General features: G+C 51.9%; 1 protein-coding gene across 1 annotated transcript; it reads left to right on the top strand.

The window, feature by feature from the left end:
- Positions 1-2,377: 2,377 nt before the first annotated feature.
- ABRAXAS1 (abraxas 1, BRCA1 A complex subunit) lies at positions 2,378-14,275 on the top strand. The gene is made up of 9 exons (XM_054392361.1): positions 2,378-2,464; positions 3,585-3,675; positions 4,625-4,661; positions 5,415-5,481; positions 7,747-7,940; positions 10,074-10,193; positions 10,959-11,043; positions 12,224-12,350; positions 13,746-14,275. Exons 1-9 carry the CDS (start codon positions 2,378-2,380, stop codon positions 14,168-14,170), a joined length of 1,233 nt encoding a protein of 410 aa, XP_054248336.1. The 3' UTR covers positions 14,171-14,275.
- Positions 14,276-17,912: the final 3,637 nt, after the last annotated feature.

Genomic DNA, 17,912 nt, shown 5'->3' with positions numbered 1-17,912 from the left:
AGGCTGGGGCTGAGCCACGGCCCTCAGCACCACAGCTCTGCCTCTCTGAAACACCTCCAGGGATGGGCATTCAAGCACCTCCCTGGGCAGCCTGGGACAGGTTCTGAGAAGCCTTTCAGGGAAGAAGTTTCTTCTCATGTCCAATCTAAACCTCCCCTGGAGGAGGCTGGTGTTGTTCAGCCTGGAGAAGAGGAGGCTGAGGGGAGAACTTCTTATTCTCTACAGCTCCCTGAGAGGAGGCTGGAGTCAGGTGGGGGTTGGTCTCTTCTCTCAAGATGAAAGGAAATGGCCTCAAGTTGACTCAGAGGACCTAAAATGAACACAGATATACCATGGAGGTGCTCCTGGCTGGGACCATGGAGCTTCCTCTGTCTGGAACCATGGAGCTGCTCCTGACTCCCCCTATGGAGCTGCTTCTCTCAGGGACCATGTTGCTGCTCCTGTCTGGGACTATGGAGCTGCTCCTACTATTCAGTTTCTGACTGGGTCCAGGAAGCTGATCCTGTGTGGGCTCATGGAGCTGCTCCTGGCTGGGACCATGGAGATGCCCCTGGCTGTGCTCACAGAGCTGCTCCTCTCTCCCTCTATGGAGCTGCTCCTGGCTAGGACCATGGAGCTGCTACTGGCTGGGCCTGTAGTGCTCCTCCTCGCTGTGCTCACAGAGCTGCTCCTGGCTGTGCTCACAGAGCTGCTCCTGTCCCCCTCTGTGGAGCTGCTCCTGTCCCCCTCTCTGGAGCTGCTCCTGTCTCCCTCTCTGGAGCTGCTCCTGTCTCCCTCTCTGGAGCTGCTCCTGTCCCCCTCTGTGGAGCTGCTCCTGTCTCCCTCTCTGGAGCTGCTCCTGTCTCCCTCTCTGGAGCTGCTCCTGTCTCCCTCTCTGGAGCTGCTCCTGTCTCCCTCTCTGGAGCTGCTCCTGTCTCCCTCTCTGGAGCTGCTCCTGTCTCCCTCTCTGGAGCTGCTCCTGTCTCCCTCTCTGGAGCTGCTCCTGTCCCCCTCTCTGGAGCTGCTCCTGTCCCCCTCTGTGGAGCTGCTCCTGTCTCCCTCTCTGGAGCTGCTCCTGTCTCCCTCTATGGAGCTGCTCCTGGCTGAACCTATAGAGCTCGGCCACTGGAGATACTCCTGGCTGGGAGATGGAGTTGTTCCTAGCAGGGTCCTTGGAGCTGCTCCTGGCTGGGACCATTTAGCTGTCGATTCTCTGATCCTTAGTGAGATGCTAAAGCACCCTCACGATGCAGGGAACCTTCTTAACTCGAAGCCTTGTTTTACCCTAAGGGTAAAATCAAAGCAGGAATTTAGCCTTAGGCTAAAACCAATCAGGAACTGAGCCTTAGGAGTGATGCCTGCAAACATCGCCCCAGGTGAGGCAAAGCCTGAGCGTGGCTCTGCAGCCAGCCTCACTGCACTGAGAATCACAGAATCCCGGAATTATCCAGCTTGGAAAGGACCTCAGAGATCACCCAGTCCAACCTCTCACCCAACACCATCTAACCAACTAACCCATGGCACTGAGTGTCTCATCCAGGCTCCTTTTAAACACTCCCAGGGATGGTGACTCCACCATCTCCCCAGGCAGCACATCCCAAGGGCCAATCTCTCTCTGGGCAGAATTTCTTCCTCACCTCCAGCCCAAACCTTCCCTGCACAGCTTGAGACTGTGTCCTCTGCTTCTGTCACTGCTTGCCTGGGAGCAGAGCCCAACCCCCACCTGGCTACAACCTCCCTGCAGGTAGTTGTAGAGAGCAATGAGGTCTGCCCTGAGCCTCCTCTTCTCCAGGCTGAACACCCCCAGCTCCCTCAGCCTCTCCCCCCAGAGCCTTGTGCCCCAGACCCCTCCCCAGCCTTGTGCCCCAGACCCCTCCCCAGCTTTCTTGCCCTTCTCTGGACACCTTCCAGCATCTCAACATCTTTCTTAACCTGAGGAGCCCAGAACTGGACACAGCACTCCAGGTGTGGCCTGAGCAGTGCTGAGCACAGGGCAGGATGAGTTCCCTGCTCCTGCTGGCCACACTGTTCCTGATCCAGGCCAGGATGCCATTGGCCTTCTTGTCCCCCTGGGCACACTGCTGGCTCCTGTTCAGCTGCTGCCAACCAGCACCCCCAGGTCCCTCTCTGCCTGGCTGCTCTCAGCCACTCTGTCCCCAGCCTGGAGCACTGCCTGGGGTTGGTGTGCAGAACCTGGCACTTAGACGGTGTGGGCGGAGGTGGCACGGGCAGGGCAGGCAGCTGTGAAGAGCCAGCAGCCCGGGACAGGCCGGTGCGGGTGCCCTCTCCGCCGCGGCTCCCTGCCGGGCCGGGATGCGCCCGTCCGTGCCCGGGCCCTGCCCTGCCGCCGGCAGCCACTGGGGGGCTCCCTGCGGCGCCGGCCGCCATTGTGGGGGGCATGGAGGGCGAGAGCACCTCCGCGCTGCTCTCGGGCTTCGTCTTCGGCGCTCTCTCCTTCCAGCACCTCAGCACCGACTCCGACACGGTGAGTGCCGCCGCCGGGAAGGGCCTGGCCGGGGCGCACGTGGCGGGGCGGGACAGGGAGCAGCGGCCGGGCGGGCAGCCGCTCCCGCCGCCATGGCGGCCCCGGCCCGGCCGAGCTGCCTGCTGTCGCCGGCGCTCCGCAGCCGGGGATAGACTCATAGAATCGTTAGGGCTGGAAGGGAGCTCAAGGCTCAGCCAGTCCCAACCCCCTGCCATGGGCAGGGACACCTCACACCACAGCAGGTTGCTCACAGTCACATCCAGCCTGGCTGCAAAAACCTCCAGGGATGAGGCTTCCACCACCTCCCTGGGCAACCTCTGCCAGGCTCTCACCACCCTCCTGGGGAGGAATCCAAGCCCTCGCTGCCCTGCAGGGCCCTGCAGCCTGTCCCTTGGCGGCCTCGCTGCGGGTTGGTTGCCGTGCGAGCGAGGGACGTTGTGGGCTCGGCCGGGGAGCGACCTGCTGGGGCCGCATGGCCTCGGCCGTGCGCCCAGGAGCCGCTGGGGGAGCTGGGGGTGCTTAGTGCGGGGAAGAGGAGGCTGAGGGCAGACCTCATTGCTCTCTGCAGGTCACGGCTATGGACACCAAAACACCACAGAGGGCCCCGAGCACTCCTCAGCTGCTCAGACCTTGACTCTTGCTTTGTCCTGAGTTGTTTCCCCCACCCCAGTGTCTGCAGCAGCAGCAAAGGGCAGAAGCCATTCCACATGCAGAGGACTCCTTGCACTCTCCATGCTGCTAAAGCACTGCAGAGAAGCCAAGAAGTCAAAATGACTTCTCAGATGTCCCCAGCACTGCTTGCTTGGGGACAGAGTCACTGCAGTCTTGGCCTTCGTCCCAGCACTCCAGGTGTGGCCTCCCCAGGGCTGAGCACTTCCCTGCTCTTGCTGCCCACACCATTGCAGATCCAGTACACCTTCCAGCTTCTTGTTCTTCTTACAAACAGGCAGATGTTGACAAATTAGAACCTACTCTGCTTAAAAAAACCCAAGAGGTCATTTTGACAGCTTTTCCCCTCTCTTGAAGACTGTCTTTACACTTTCATGATAGGCAGGGAGAAGAATCCTGATCAGTGCAGCTGGTCAATGTGACCTTTTTTGTTTTCTTCCCTGCTATAAAGGAAGGGTTTCTCCTTGGAGATGTGAAAGGTGAAGCCAAGAACAGCATCACAGACTCCCAGATGGATGATGTGGAAGTTGTCTACACCATTGGTTAGTCTGTCCACCATTTCCATACCGTGCTTGGGGTCAGGGTTGGAGATGTGGATAAGGGCAAGCAACACCTTGGAGCAACAGCAAAGCTGCTAGAGCCTGGGGACCTTGTCACAGGGACTTTGGACAAGGGCTGGGAGGGACAGGCTGAGGGACAATGGCTTTGAGCTGGGAGAGGGGAGAGTGAGAGTGGAGATGAGGAAGAAATTGTTTCAAGTGAGGGTGGGGAGAGACTGGCACAGGTTGCCCAGGGAGGCTGTGGCTGCCCCTTCCCTGGAGGTGTTCAAGGCCAAGCTGGATTGAGATGAGACACGAGGAAGAAATCCTTGCCCTTGAGGGTGGGGAGGCACTGGCACAGGCTGCCCAGAGTCATTGTGGAGGCTCCAAGCCTGGAAGTGTTGGAATCCAGGCTGGATGAGGCCTTCAGCAACCTGTGCTGGTGTGAGGTGTCCCTGCCCATGGCTGGGGGTTTGGAACTGGATGATCTTTGGGGACCCTTCCAACCCAACCTATTCTGTGATTCCACGAGTTTAGGAACTAAAGACCAGGATTTAGGGTGCCAGTAGATCATCTACTCTTTGGTTTTGCTCTGGTAGTCAGTTTGCCACTTCCCATCATCTCCTCTGTGAGTTTCTCTTCTCCAGCCTTCTCTTTCTTCCTACCAGCATCCATGCCTTGTAACTTTTCCACTTCCCATCATCTCTCCTGTGAGTTTCTCTTCTCCAGCCTTCTCTTTCTTCCTACCAGCATCCATGCCTTGTAACTCCAGAAACAAGAAAGTTATTTCCAACCTGTTTTCCTTTCTTCACATTAATTCCAAGTGGATTTGTTTGGGGTTAAGTCATTTGGTTCTATGGAATTGTTTCTTGGTTCTTCTGCTTGTGGAATTCTGATCATGGCATAGAGAGGAAATGATGAACCCAGAGGAAATGTTTCCTTCTCTTTCCAGATATCCAGAAGCACATCCCATGCTACCAGTTGTTCAGGTAAGAATGTTAAGCAAACACATCTGCAAAAGTTAGTTAGTCCTAACTTAGAGTCCCAGCATGGGCTGGGATGGGAGGGAGCTCCAAAGCTGATCCAGGCCAACCCCCTGCACTCAGCAGGGCCATCCTCCACTAGAGCCTGGAGATGATGTCCTGGGCAGGCAGAGCTGTTTTAACAGGGAGCTGCTGCTCCTAGAGGAGCCCTTTTGGTGAAGGGAGGGAGAACTGGAGGGCGATGGTGGGACTGGGAGCAGCACTGTGGTGGGGGAGTGAGGGGCTGGAGGTTGCTGTGGAGAGGAAGAGCAATGGGAAGGCAGAAAGAAAAAGCAAAGCAGTGAGGGTTTGTTGGAGGCTCAGAGAGAGGTCAGCAAGGAAAGAGAAAGCACAGCAGGTAAATGCTAGAATGGTCTGGGCTGGAAGGGAGCCTGCAGGGACAGCCCCAGGGGCAATGGTTTGACATGAGAGCAGAGCAGATTGAGCTTGGATGTGAGGAACAAGTTCTGCCCCAGGAGGCTGCTGCAACACTGCAAGAGGTTGCCCAGGGAGGTGGTTGAGGCTCCATGGCTGGAGATCTTCCAGGTGAGGCTGGAGAGGGCTGTGGGCAACCTGATCTAGTGGAGGATGTCCCTGCTGAGTGCAGGGGGTTGGCCTGGATGAGCTTTGGAGCTCCCTTCCAGCCCAGAGCATTCTGTGATTGTGTGATTTCTGCAGCTGTCTTTGGGCTCTCCTCTAACTGTCCTCCTTTTCTTCCAGCTTCTATAACTCTGCAGGAGAGCTGGATGAGCTTGCTCTGAAGAGAATCCTCTCAGGCTGTAAGAAGGTATTTTAGTTTCCAACCTAACCCATACCAAGGAACTCACTCAGGTTTTTGGGAGCTGTTCTGGATCCTTCTTACAGCAGGATTTATATTTTTTTCTCTCTCTCTCTCTTTAAAATCTAATCCTTCCCACCCCTGCACATGTTTGGTTTATTTATGACTGAAAAAGAAGAGCTTAGGTTCTTTTTTTATTAGGGTTTACCTCTAGGTGTGGCCTGACTGTAGTGTTTCTTACTCATTTCTCACGTGAGCAGAGCAAATATTCCAAAGGAATTCTCCTGATTCATAGAAGGGGTTGGGTTGGAAGGGATCTTAAAGACCATCCAGTCCCAACTCCCCTGCCATGGGCAAGGACACCTCCCACCAGCACAGCTTGCTCAAGGCCTCATCCAGCGTGGTCCTGAACACCTCCAGGGAGGAGGCAGCCACAGCCTCCCTGGGCAACCTGTGCCCTGATTTAGATCAGTGGAGGTCAGCTCACTCCAGTAGCTCAGCACCACTTGAAGAGGAAAACTTGGACTACAGAAGGAATCACAGAGCTGTCAGGGCTGGAAGGGAGCTCAAGGCTCAGCCAGTCCCAACCCCCTGCCATGGGCAGGGACACCTCACACCACAGCAGGTTGCTCACAGCCACATCCAGCCTGGCTTCAAAAACCTCCAGGGATGAGGCTTCCACCACCTCCCTGGGCAACCTCTGCCAGGCTCTCACCACCCTTCTGGACAACAACTTCTTCCTCACATCCAATCTCAAGCTCCCCACTTCTACTTTTGCTCCATTCCCCCCACTCCTATCCCTCCCTCACCCCCTCCAAAGTCCCTCCCCAGCTTTCTTGGAGCCCCCTTCAGATGCTGCAAGGCCACCAGAAGGTCTCCTGGCAGCCTTCTCCTCTCCAGCCTGCACAACCCCAACTCTCTCAGGCTGTCCTCAGAGCAGAGCAGCTCCAGCCCTCTGCTCATCCTCAGGGCCCTTCTCTGGACACCTTCCAGCCCCTCCAGAGCCTTCCTGCAACAGAGGCTCCAGACCTGGCCCCAGAGCTCCAGGTGGGGTCTGAGCAGAGGGGGAAGAGAATTTGGAGTCTTACAGAAGAAAAGGATTTTAGAGCTGACAGCAGAGAGTTGCAGAAGGGGATAGCAGAGTCTGGAAAAGCAGCAACCTGGCAGAAGCAAGTTTGTAGAGTCTGAGTTTGAGCAGCAGCTCAGCTAAGAGCCCAGTCCAACACATGGCTTCAGGGGAAGGAGAGGAGTGGTCAGAGTGGGACCAGGCTCAGGTGTGGGAAGACTTTCAGGTTGAATAGCTGCACCTCAAGCCATCCAGGTTACAGAATCACAGAATTATCCAGCTTGGAAAGGACCTCAGAGATCACCCAGTCCAACCTCTCACCTAGCACCATCTAACCAACTAACCCATGGCACTGAGTGTCTCATCCAGGCTCCTTTTAAATGCTTTCAGGGATGGTGACTCCACCATCTCCCCAGGCAGCACATCCCAAGGGCCAATCTCTCTGTCTGGGCAGAATTTCTTCCTCACCTCCAGCCCATACCTCCCCTGGCACAGCTTGAGACTGTGTCCTCTGCTTCTGTCACTGCAATGTGGTCTGCCCTGAGCCTCTTCTTCTCCAGGCTGAACACCCCCAGCTCCCTCAGCCTCTCCTCACAGGGCTGTTCCCCAGCCCCCTCCCCAGCCTTGTGCCCCAGACCCCTCCCCAGCCTTGTTGCCCTTCTCTGGACACCTTCCAGCATCTCAACCTCTCTCTTGAACTGAGGAGCCCAGAACTGGACACAGCACTCCAGGTGTGGCCTGAGCAGTGCTGAGCACAGGGCAGGATGAGTTCCCTGCTCCTGCTGGCCACACTGTTCCTGATGCAGGCCAGGATGCCATTGGCCTTCTTGTCCCCCTGGGCACACTGCTGGCTCCTGTTCAGCTGCTGCCAACCTGCACCCCCAGGTCCCTCTCTGCCTGGCTGCTCTCAGCCACTCTGTCCCCAGCCTGGGGCACTGCCTGGGGTTGGTGTGGCCAAAGTGTAGAACCCTGCCCTTAGCCTTGCTCAATCTCATCCCACTGGCCCCATGGGGGAGTCATTCAGCAGTTTGACAAATCATCTGTTCTTCAAAACCCACCCCAGGGAGAGCATCTAAGGCAGATTTCTGTGGTCACCCCAAGAAGCTCCTGGCTGAGGCACATTTCACAGCCTGACCTGACTTTGTCCCTCAGCCCCTAGCTTGCTTCAGTGTTGAGAGGCAGTTACAAGACCTTTCCTTTGCCTGCAGAGTGTCATAGGCTGGTACAAGTTCAGGAGGAACACAGAGCAGGCCATGACCTTCAGGGAGAGGCTGCTGCACAGGAATTTGCAGTCCCACCTTGCCAACCAGGGCCTGGTGTTCCTCTTGCTGACCTCCAGTGTGATGACAGAGAGCTGTTCCACCTACAGACTGGAGCACGCCTTGCACCGCCCTCAGGAGGGGTAAGGGCCACATCCTGCACTCAGGCAGGAGCACAGCACTGCCTGGGGCACCTCCAGCACTGAGGCTCCTTGGGTTGGCCTTGTCTTGAGAGATATCATTCATAGGTTCATGGAATGGGTTGGGTGGGAAGGGAACTCAGAGATCATCCAGTCCCACCCCCCTGCCACCCAGTCCCACCCCCCTGCCACCCAGTCCCACCCCCCTGCCATCCAGTCCCACCCCCCTGCCATCCAGTCCCACCCCCCTGCCACCCAGTCCCACCCCCTGCCACCCAGTCCCACCCCCTGCCATCCACTTCCACCCCCTGCCATCCACTTCCACCCCCCTGCCATCTACTTCCAGCCCCTGCCATCTACTTCCACCCCCCTGCCATCCACTTCCACCCCCCTGCCATCCACTTCCACCCCCCTGCCATCCACTTCCACCCCCCTGCCATCCACTTCCTCTCCCTGCCATCCACTTCCAGCCCCTGCCATCCACTTCCCACCCCCCCTGCCAATCCCCCTCCCACCAGCACAGCTTGCTCAAGGCCTCATCCAGCCTGGCCTTCAACACCTCTAGGCAGGAGGCAGCCCCAGCCTCCCTGGGCAACCTGTGGAGTGTTTCTAGACTAAGATCAGTGGAGGTGAGCTCAGTGAAGTAGCTCAGCACCACATGAAGAGGAAAACTTAGACTGCAGAAGGAATCACAGAACTGTCAGGGCTGGAAGGGAGCTCAAGGCTCAGCCAGTCCCAACCCCCTGCCATGGGCAGGGACACCTCACACCACAGCAGGTTGCTCACAGCCACATCCAGCCTGGCTGCAAACACCTCCAGGGATGAGGCTTCCACCACCTCCCTGGGCAACCTCTGCCAGGCTCTCACCACCCTCACTCTCAAGAGTTTCTTCGTCATCTCCACTCTCAATCTCCCCTCTCCCAGCTCAAAGCCATTGTCCCTCATCCTGTCCCTCCCAGCCCTTCTCCAAAGTCCCTCCCCAGCTCTCCTGGAGCCCTTTCAGCTACTGGGAGGCTGCTCTGAGGTCTCCCTGGAGCCTTCCCCTCTCCAGGCTGCACAACCCCAACTCTCCCAGCCTGGCCCCACAGCAGAGCTTCTCCAGCCTCTGATCATCCTCATGGCCTCCTCTGGACCCTCTCCAACAGTTCCATTTCCTTGTGCTGGAGGCTCCAGAGCTGCCCCAGCCCTGCAGGTGAGGTCTGAGCAGAGCAGAGGGGCAGAATCCCCTCCCTGCCCCTGCTGCCCACCCTGCTGGGGCTCAGCCCAGCACAGGGTTGGCTCCTGGGCTGCCAGCTCACATTGCTGGCTCCTGCTGAGCTGCTCCTCACCCAGCACCCCCAGGCCCTTCTCCTCAGGGCTGCTCTCTGCCCATTCCCCACCCAGCCTGGATTGGTGCTTGGCATTGCCCTGCCCCAGCTGCAGGACCTTGCCCTTGGCCTTGTGGAGCTTCATGAGGTTGGCTTGGGGCCAGCTCTGCAGCCTGTCCAGGGCCCTCTGGATGGATCCTTCCCTCCAGAGTGTCACCACCCAGCTTGGTGTCACTGGCAATCTGCTGAGGCTGCCTCCATCCCACTGCCCCTCTCACCAGAAGGATCCTAAGCAGCACTTTGCTGGCTACAGCCTGGGATTCCCCTGAGCCAGCTGCAGAACCTTGCACTTGGCCTTGCTGAGCTTCATGAGGCTGCCTTGGGGCCACCTCTGCAGCCTGCCCAGGTCCCTCCCATCAGCCACAGCCTGACATGCAGCAGCAAAGCTGTGAATGAAGAGCTGTGCTGCAGGGGCTGTGTGCTGGTCCTACAGACCGGTCTGAAGTCACTGCTGTAGCTGCAATCACCTTGCACTTGTCTTCAGACTTGCCTCTCACCCCCTGAAGCAGCAGTGGTACCAGGGAGATGTTGTCCTCTCCTTTAGGCACAGTTTGGGTTTAGGTCTGGTTCACCCTCAGCTGTCACTGAAGTGTCCCAGCTGGGGGGAGTGGCTCAGTGCTCCTCAGGGACAGCCTGAGCAAGGCAGCTGGGACACAGCCACAGCTAACCACCCTGCTGTGCCCTCTGAGGGCTTGAGAGCCTTTAAGCTTCAAAGAGAGGCCTCTGGGGGTTGTTCAATCATGTTCTCATAATTCTGCTTTTGGAAAAGTCTCTTCCAGAAGGTTCCTTTGGTGGTGACCAACTTGGGGATGGCAGAGCAGCAGGGCTACAGAACTGTATCGGGGTCCTGTGTCTCCTCTGGATTTGTGAGAGCAGTGAGACAGCACAGGTACAGTGCATGGCCTGCTGCTGGCAGCTGAGGAGGAGGAGGAGAGCTCTCCTGCTCTCCCAAGTGCTTTGGCAGCTGCTGCAGCCACACTCTGCTCACCCAGAGGCCTCCTGCCTGCTGTTATTCACCTGCCCAAAGCACCCAGAAATCAGTCAGGGCTGTGCAGTGCCACGAGTCAGAGAACTACTGAATGGTTTGGGTTGGAAGGGACCTTAGAGGTCATCTACTTCCCACCCCCTGCCATGGGCAGGGACACCTCCCACCAGCCCAGCTTGCTCAAGGCCTCATCCAGCCTTGGTGTTTGGATGCCTGAAGGCTTGGAGCCTCTACAGCTTCCCTGGGCAACCTGTGCCAGAGCCTCACCACCCTCATTGCAACAATTTCTTCCTCCTGTCTCATCTCAGTCTAACTTCTTCCAGTCTGAAGCCATCACCTCTCATCCTGGCACTCCCAGCCCTTGTCCAAAGCCCCTCCCCAGCTCTCCTGGAGCCCCTTCAGGTACTGCAAGGCTGCTCTGAGGTCTCCCTGGAGCCTTCTCCTCTCCAGGCTGAACAATCCCAGCTCTCCCATCATAGCAGAGGTGCTCCAGCCCTCTGATTCTCTTGGTGGCCTCCTCTGGACCTGCTCTAAGAGGTCCATATCCTTGAGACACTATCTCTGAGAGCAGCTGTCTCAACCTAGGCAGCAGATGTTGAAGCTCAGATTGTTTCTTATTTACCCCAGGCAAGCATTGGGCTCACTTGCAGTTATGTCCTTGGTCCACAGGTCAGAGTTCTTCTGTGAAGATGGAACCTTGCAGGAGGTGCACAAGATAAACCAGATGTATGGCACCTTGCAGGAGGAGCTGAAAGTAAGTCAGGCTCAAAACCAAGTCAAAGGCAGCAGCACCCTGCACTGCATGAGAAACACCTGGGTCTTGGGGGGCCACCCCAGGAGTGCTGGCCTCAGGTTTGGGGCCCTGAGTGCAAGAAGGACCTTGAGGAGCTGGAGCAGGGCCAGAGAAGGGCAAGAAAGGTGGGGAAGGGTGTGGAGAAGAGGGCTGGGGAGGAGCAGCTGAGGGAGCTGGGGGTGTTTGGTGTGGAGAAGAGGAGGCTGAGCTCAGGGAGACCTCATTGCTCTCTGCAGCTCCCTGAGAGGAGGCTGCAGCCAGGTGGGGCTTGGGCTCTGCTCCCTAGGAACAAGTGACAGGAGGAGAGGGAATGGCCTCAGGTTGCCCCAGGGGAGGTTTAGGTTGGACATGAGAAGAAACTTCTTCCCTGAAAGGGTTCTCAGAGCCTGTCCCAGGCTGTCCAGGGAGGTGGTTGAATGCCCATCCCTGGAGGTGTTTGCAAGAGGCAGAGCTGTGGTGCTGAGGGCCAGGGCTCAGCCCCAGCTTTGGCAGAGGCAGAGAATGGTTGAACTCCAGGACCTCAAAGGTCTTCTCCAACCCAACTGATTCTGTGATTATTTCAACCCAGTAGCAGCAGCCCAGCAGCTGCTCTCCTGCCAGGACATTCCACAAGCAGCTGGAAGCATCTTGCTGAGGGAAAGGGAAAGTTCCTGGAATCACAGAATGGCTCAGGCTGGAAGGGACCTCAGAGGTGATCTCCTCCAGTTAGAGACTGGTTGGACTCCATGATCCTGGAGGGCTGTGCCAACCAAAACCCTTCTGTGCTTCTGCTGGGGACTTCCTTTGCTCTTAGCTGTACAGCAAATTCTCACAGCTGCTGAGTCCCCATTTGCTCAGTGCCACATCCCACTCTGTTGATTAGCTCTGGCAGGAGGACTCTCTTGAAGGAGCTCTGTAGGTGTCAGAGCTCCACTGCTTAGCTGGGAAACATCTGGAAGGTCTTTTCCTACCAAAGCAGACATGTGGTCCTGCACCTCCTTCAGCACAACCTTCAGCTTTCCACCTCTAGCTCATCCCTCGAGCTTTGCAATGCTTTGTGTCCACCTCTGGAGGCTGTGAGTGCCCCTGGGGCTGTGGCAGCAGGGCTGGAGCCAGCTGCTGTGGGCACTGTGCCTGTCAGCAGCCACTCTGCCCCCTGCAGAAGTTGTGCTCCACAGTGGAAGCCAGTGAGCGGTCTGTTGAGAGACTCCTGGCAGAGGTCAGCCACTTGAAAGAAGAAATAAAGAAGAGGAAGCAGCAGAGGGGCCCAGGTGAGTTCCAGAAATGCAGTGCCAGGCTTGGGGAGGCTTCCAAAGGGCATTCCCTTGGCATTAGCACAAAGTGCTTTTGAACTTCAGCACTCAACATAGTGCTAGAAGTGGCAGAACTGGGAGAGTTGGGGGTGGAAAAGAAAAGGCTCCAGGGAGACCTCAGAGCAGCCTTCCAGGACCTGAAGGGGAGAGCTGGGGAGGGACTTTGGACAATGGCTTTGAGCTGGGAGAGGGGATCAGTGCTGGGCCCCATCCTATTCAGTATCTTTATTGAAGGAATTGAGTCCATCATCAGTAAGTTTGCAGATGACACCAAGCTAGGAGCAGTTGATCTGTTGGAGGGCTCTGAAGAGGGACCTGGACAAGGTGGCTGGGTGGGCAGAGGCCAATGGGATGACATTGAACAAGGCTAAGGGCAGGGTTCTACACTTTGACCACATCAACCCCAGGCAGTGCCCCAGGCTGGGGACAGAGTGGCTGAGAGCAGCCAGGCAGAGAGGGACCTGGGGGTGCTGGTTGGCAGCAGCTGAACAGGAGCCAGCAGTGTGCCCAGGGGGACAAGAAGGCCAATGGCATCCTGGCCTGCATCAGGAACAGTGTGGCCAGCAGGAGCAGGGAACTCATCCTGCCCTGTGCTCAGCACTGCTCAGGCCACACCTGGAGTCCTGTGTCCAGTTCTGGCCTCCTCAGTTCAAGAGAGAGGTTGAGATGCTGGAAGGTGTCCAGAGAAGGGCAACAAGGCTGGGGAGGGGTCTGGGGCACAGCCCTGTGAGGAGAGGCTGAGGGAGCTGGGGGTGTTCAGCCTGGAGAAGAGGAGGCTCAGGGCAGACCTCATTGCTCTCTACAACTACCTGCAGGGAGGTTGTAGCCAGGTGGGGGTTGGACTCTGCTCCCAGGCACCCAGCACCAGAACAAGAGGACACAGTCTCAAGCTGTGCCAGGGGAGGCATAGGCTGGGGGTTAGGAGGAAGTTCTTTACAGAGAGATTTGCCCTTGGGGTGTGCTGCCCAGGGAGGTGGTGGAGTCACCATCCCTGGAGGTGTTCAAGAGAAGCCAAGATGAGGCACTTGGTGCCATGGTCTGGTTGGCTGCATAGGGCTGGGTGCTAGGTTGGCCTGGATGAGCTTGAGGTCTCTTCCAACCTGGTTGATTCTATGATTGAGAGTGGAGATGAGGAAGAGATTCTTGGCATTGATGGTGGGGAGAGACTGGCACAGGTTGCCCAGGGAGGCTGTGGCTGCCTCCTCCCTGGAGGTGTTGAAGGCCAGGCTGGATGAGGCCTTGAGCATGGGCTGGTGGGAGGTGTCCCTGCCCATGGCAGGGGGTTGGAAGGTTTAAGGTCCCTTCCAACCCAACCCAATCTCTGGACTGTGCAACAGGAACTCAACTCCAGCTTTTATTTCCCCCCAGGAGAAGGCAGAGAGTCCCCAGGAGAGCCAGTGGAGAACATTCTCCTTTGTCAGGCTCTGCAGACGTTCTTCCCCAATTCTGGCCTTCAGACCTGCCTGGTTTCCTTCCAGGGCCAACAGCTAGCCAGGAACTGCTGCACCACTGACCACAACATCAAGGTCAGGGAGCAGCTGACCCTCATGGTGGAGCAAAGAGACTGCCCTGAAGCTGAAGCAAGACACCTCAGCAAGCGCAAGGGCAGAGGGAGCACGACAGGGGCCAAGGTGGTCAAGAGATCCAGAGCCCTGCAGCTCCAGCCCAAGCTGCAGCCAGACCCAGAGGACAGTGACCAGGAGAGGAAGCTTGTCCTGAGCAGCACTGAAACAGATGAGGAGGTGCTGGAGAAAGGGAGGGACACAGATGAACGCTCACAGTCTCCGACCTTCTGACCTGGCCAGGCTGTGTCCAAGGGACTTTGCACCACAAGCTGGACTGGAGCAACAGATCCTCCTCACATAGCCATGGGAGGAAGGCACAGTGCAGCTCTGGGGACTGCTGCTTCTTCCAGGGCTGGAAGCAGCATCCTGACACAGCCCTGGGCTGCACTGCAGGGGGGAGGTCACAGTGCAGCTCTGCAAGGCAGAGCCCTCTGGGGACTGCTGCTTCTTCCAGGGCAGGAAGCACCAAGGTTGTTGCAGGGTTGGAATAACCAAGCCCAGCTGACATTCCCTCCTTTGGCCTTCCAGAGCTCATTCTCTTCACTCTCAGGGTTCAGCCTGTGCAAGTAGGATGGTAGCACACCAGGTCCCACTGCCCCAGGGCCACACAGTTGCCAGCACAGGACTGCAGGGAACATGCTCAGCACCACTGGCAGGCTGCAGAAAATGCCTCCAGTGAAACCCTTTCATTAGCTACCCACTGGGGTTTTTATTTTCTCCCTTTCCAATCCACCAAGGGGAGATACTTGATAGAGAGCAAGGGATGGGTTGGGATCTGCTCCAGCACAGCCTGAGAGCAGAGGATATGGCACATCCAGCTCTTGATTTCTGCTATAAAAAAAGGGGGGAAAAAAAAGAAAAAAAAAAAAAAAAAAAAAAAAAAAAAATAAAAAAAAAAAAAAAAAAAAAAAAAAAAAAAAACAAAAAAAAAAAAAAAAAAAAAAAAAAAAAAAAAAAAAAAAAAAAAAAAAAAAAAAAAAAAAAAAAAAAAAAAAAAAAAAAAAAAAAAAAAAAAAAAAAAAAAAAAAAAAAAAAAAAAAAAAAAAAAAAAAAAAAAAAAAAAAAAAAAAAACAAAAAAAAAAAAAAAAAAAAAAAACAAAAAAAAAAAAAAAAAAAAAAAAAAAAAAAAAAAAAAAAAAAAAAAAAAAAAAAAAAAAAAAAAAAAAAAAAAAAAAAAAAAAAAAAAAAAAAAAAAAATAAAAAAAAAAAAAAAAAAAAAAAAAAAAAAAAAAAAAAAAAAAAAAAAAAAAAAAAAAAAAAAAAAAAAAATAAAAAAAAAAAAAAAAAAAAAAAAAAAAAAAAAAAAAAAAAAAAAAAAAAAAAAAAATAAAAAAAAAAAAAAAAAAAAAAACAAAAAAAAAAAAAAAAAAAAAAAAAAAAAAATAAAAAAAAAAAAAAAAACAAAAAAAAAAAAAAAAAAAAAAAAAAAAAATAAAAAAAAAAAAAAAAAAAAACAAAAAAAAAAAACAAAAAAAAACAAAAAAAAAAATAAAAACAAAAACATAAAAACAAAAACAAAAACCAAAAATAAAAAAAAACAAAAAAAAAAAAAAAAAAAAAAACAAAAAAAAAAAAAAAAAAAAAAGAAAAAGAAAAAAAAAAAAAAAAAAAAAAAAAAAAAAAAACAAAAAAAAAAAAAAAAAAAAAAAAAAAAAAAAAAAAAAAAAAAAAACAAAAAAAAAAAAAAAAAAAAAAATAAAAAAAAAAAAAAAAAAAAAAAAAAAAAAAAAAAAAAAAAAAAAATAAAAAAAAAAAAAAAAAAAAAAAAAAAAAAAAAAAAAAAAAAAAAAAATAAAAAAAAAAAAAAAAAAAAAAAAAAAAAAAAAAAAAAAAAAAAAAAAAAAAAAAAAAAAAAAAAAAAAAAAAAAAAAAAAAAAAAAAAAAAAAAAAAAAAAAAAAAAAAAAAAAAAAAAAAAAATAAAAAAAAAAAAAAAAAAAAAAAAAAAAAAAAAAAAAAAAAAAAAAGTGGGGTTGTGGTGGTGGAGGTTTGGTTTGCTGGGGATGGGCCCCTAGTCTTTCTACCTTGCCACTTCAGAATGAGATAGGAGCAAAGAAATAAAGGGTTTTAAAAATAGCCTGCTTGCATGGCCACAGAAACCATCATAAACCAGATCGGTCTCGGAATAGGCCGGGACTCAAAGAAGGGTTCTCATATGGGAAATGGGAGCACACCATAAAAAGTAATGAGTTGGGTTGGGAGTGAGGGGTGGTTTGGGTGATGATACTAAGCGGTATCTTTGATGATCACCAAGAGCATTGGGGCCCTGTCAGTGAGGAGAAAAGGCCGAGGGACAACCCTCTTATTGCCATAAAAAAATGAAGTTAAATGACCATGATCTGGCAAAGTCCTACTTTGATTCATGTGTGCTGAAGCTGGCCAGGGCTCTATGACCCACAGAATAAGGCTATGGTAGTCACTGACCAATAGGGCTGTCGATGCAGGATGCAATATGCCTCTTCTCTTCTATGTTTATTCATATGGTTCAATCACTACCATGCAGTATAATTTCTGTACCTTATCCCTGCTGGAGTAACATCCTGAATGATTCATGGGCCTTGTCTGATGTAGTATTAAAAAATACATATGAGTAATCCATTATTACCAATCCTATACATAACTTTAATCTCTTGAAGTAGTCAGATTTGTCTTTTGAATCCTTACCTCCAAAAACTAGAAGCTGTTTAAGTGTGCCAGGAAGCACCATAGTAGAATGATCTTTTCAAGTTCAGTGGTCAATTTTTTCAATGATGTCTTTTTTACACATTCATCTGATATGCCCACCAGTCAGGTGCATGAAGGGATTAGGCAGGCGTGATTTATTCGGTGAGGCACGTATGTCTATGTCCCATGCGTCTTAGGCAGAGTGAGACTTACTTTTTTGCTGTGGTTGTCTTTTTGCAGCGTTATCTGCATGGCTGCGTGCTGCTGTCAGCAGACACTCAAGGATAGATGAGAGCTCTGGGACCACAATTACGCCCAAACCCTGTGAGAACACAAGATTATCTCCAACCATAGGTTTATTTAATGCACTGGTGGTGGATTCAAAAATTGAAATATGTGTATCATTGGGGTTTCCAGGGAATCATTAGGAGCTGCAAAAAATTTTTGAAATTTATACAAAAAATTTAAATTTTTACAAAAATTTAAATTTTATTAAAAAGACGGACCCTGCATTGCAAGACCCCCATCTTTTGTTTTGCAAAGTTACGTTCAGTGTTATGGGTGAGGGAATAAAACTTTCCAGTTGTTTGGGTTCCGCACATAGTATCATTCGATTCCACAATAATTTGCACATAACACCCAAAATTGCGGCTCCTGTTGAGGGACTATAGTCCAACTATCCCATCTCAAGAGGCTAGGTCTAGGGACAGTAAGGTGATTGATAACTATCCTTAGAACTATGGCATACCATTTCCAAAACACAAAACATGTTCTTGAGTCCAGTCCGTCGATATATGTTACATACACTTGCTGAGCCCAATAAAGGATGTTGCAAATCTTGCTCGGATCCCAGGGTAAGGTAACATTCCAACTTCGATAAGACCTGCGGCACAAACTGGAGTACTACTTGCCTCTAATCATCATATACGTGCTATAATTCTCAATAAACAATTGATCATCAGAATTCTACTATTGCATAAGACCAAATCAATTCCACTAGATAGGCAGGCTGGGAATAAATTGTCACACATATACCTGGGTAATATGTTTTAACTATAACATTCTGGTGAAGGTTTAACATATAAATGCTAGATAAACAGGATTCAATATATTTACATGGCTCTTAAGGACATTGAATATAATTCAGTCCTATATGTGACGTTGTGTTTCTATAAGGCCAGGATCGTGCATCATGCTTCAAAATACTGTTGATTTATCAAGATTTAATGGGCATTGATGTTTGTCCCAATATACATTTGAGTATTGGGGTTCTGTGCCATGCTGGCATCAGAATTTTAATCCTTATATTA

Source organism: Indicator indicator, chromosome 25 (genome assembly GCF_027791375.1).
Source record: "Indicator indicator isolate 239-I01 chromosome 25, UM_Iind_1.1, whole genome shotgun sequence".
Taxonomy (NCBI): Eukaryota; Metazoa; Chordata; class Aves; order Piciformes; family Indicatoridae; genus Indicator; species Indicator indicator.
Note: the sequence above shows the minus strand (reverse complement) of the source record. Positions and strands in the feature narration are given on the sequence as shown.

Excerpts from the sequence above, each read along its gene's own strand:
- ABRAXAS1 (XM_054392361.1), top strand. The coding sequence starts at position 2,378 with ATGGAGGGCGAGAGCACCTCCGCGCTGCTCTCGGGCTTCGTCTTCGGC. Across the intron at positions 10,194-10,958 it reads AGAGCAGTGAGACAGCACAG|GTCAGAGTTCTTCTGTGAAG; the intron begins GTACAGTGCATG and ends CTTGGTCCACAG. Across the intron at positions 12,351-13,745 it reads AGGTGAGTTCCAGAAATGCA|AAGGCAGAGAGTCCCCAGGA; the intron begins GTGCCAGGCTTG and ends TCCCCCCAGGAG.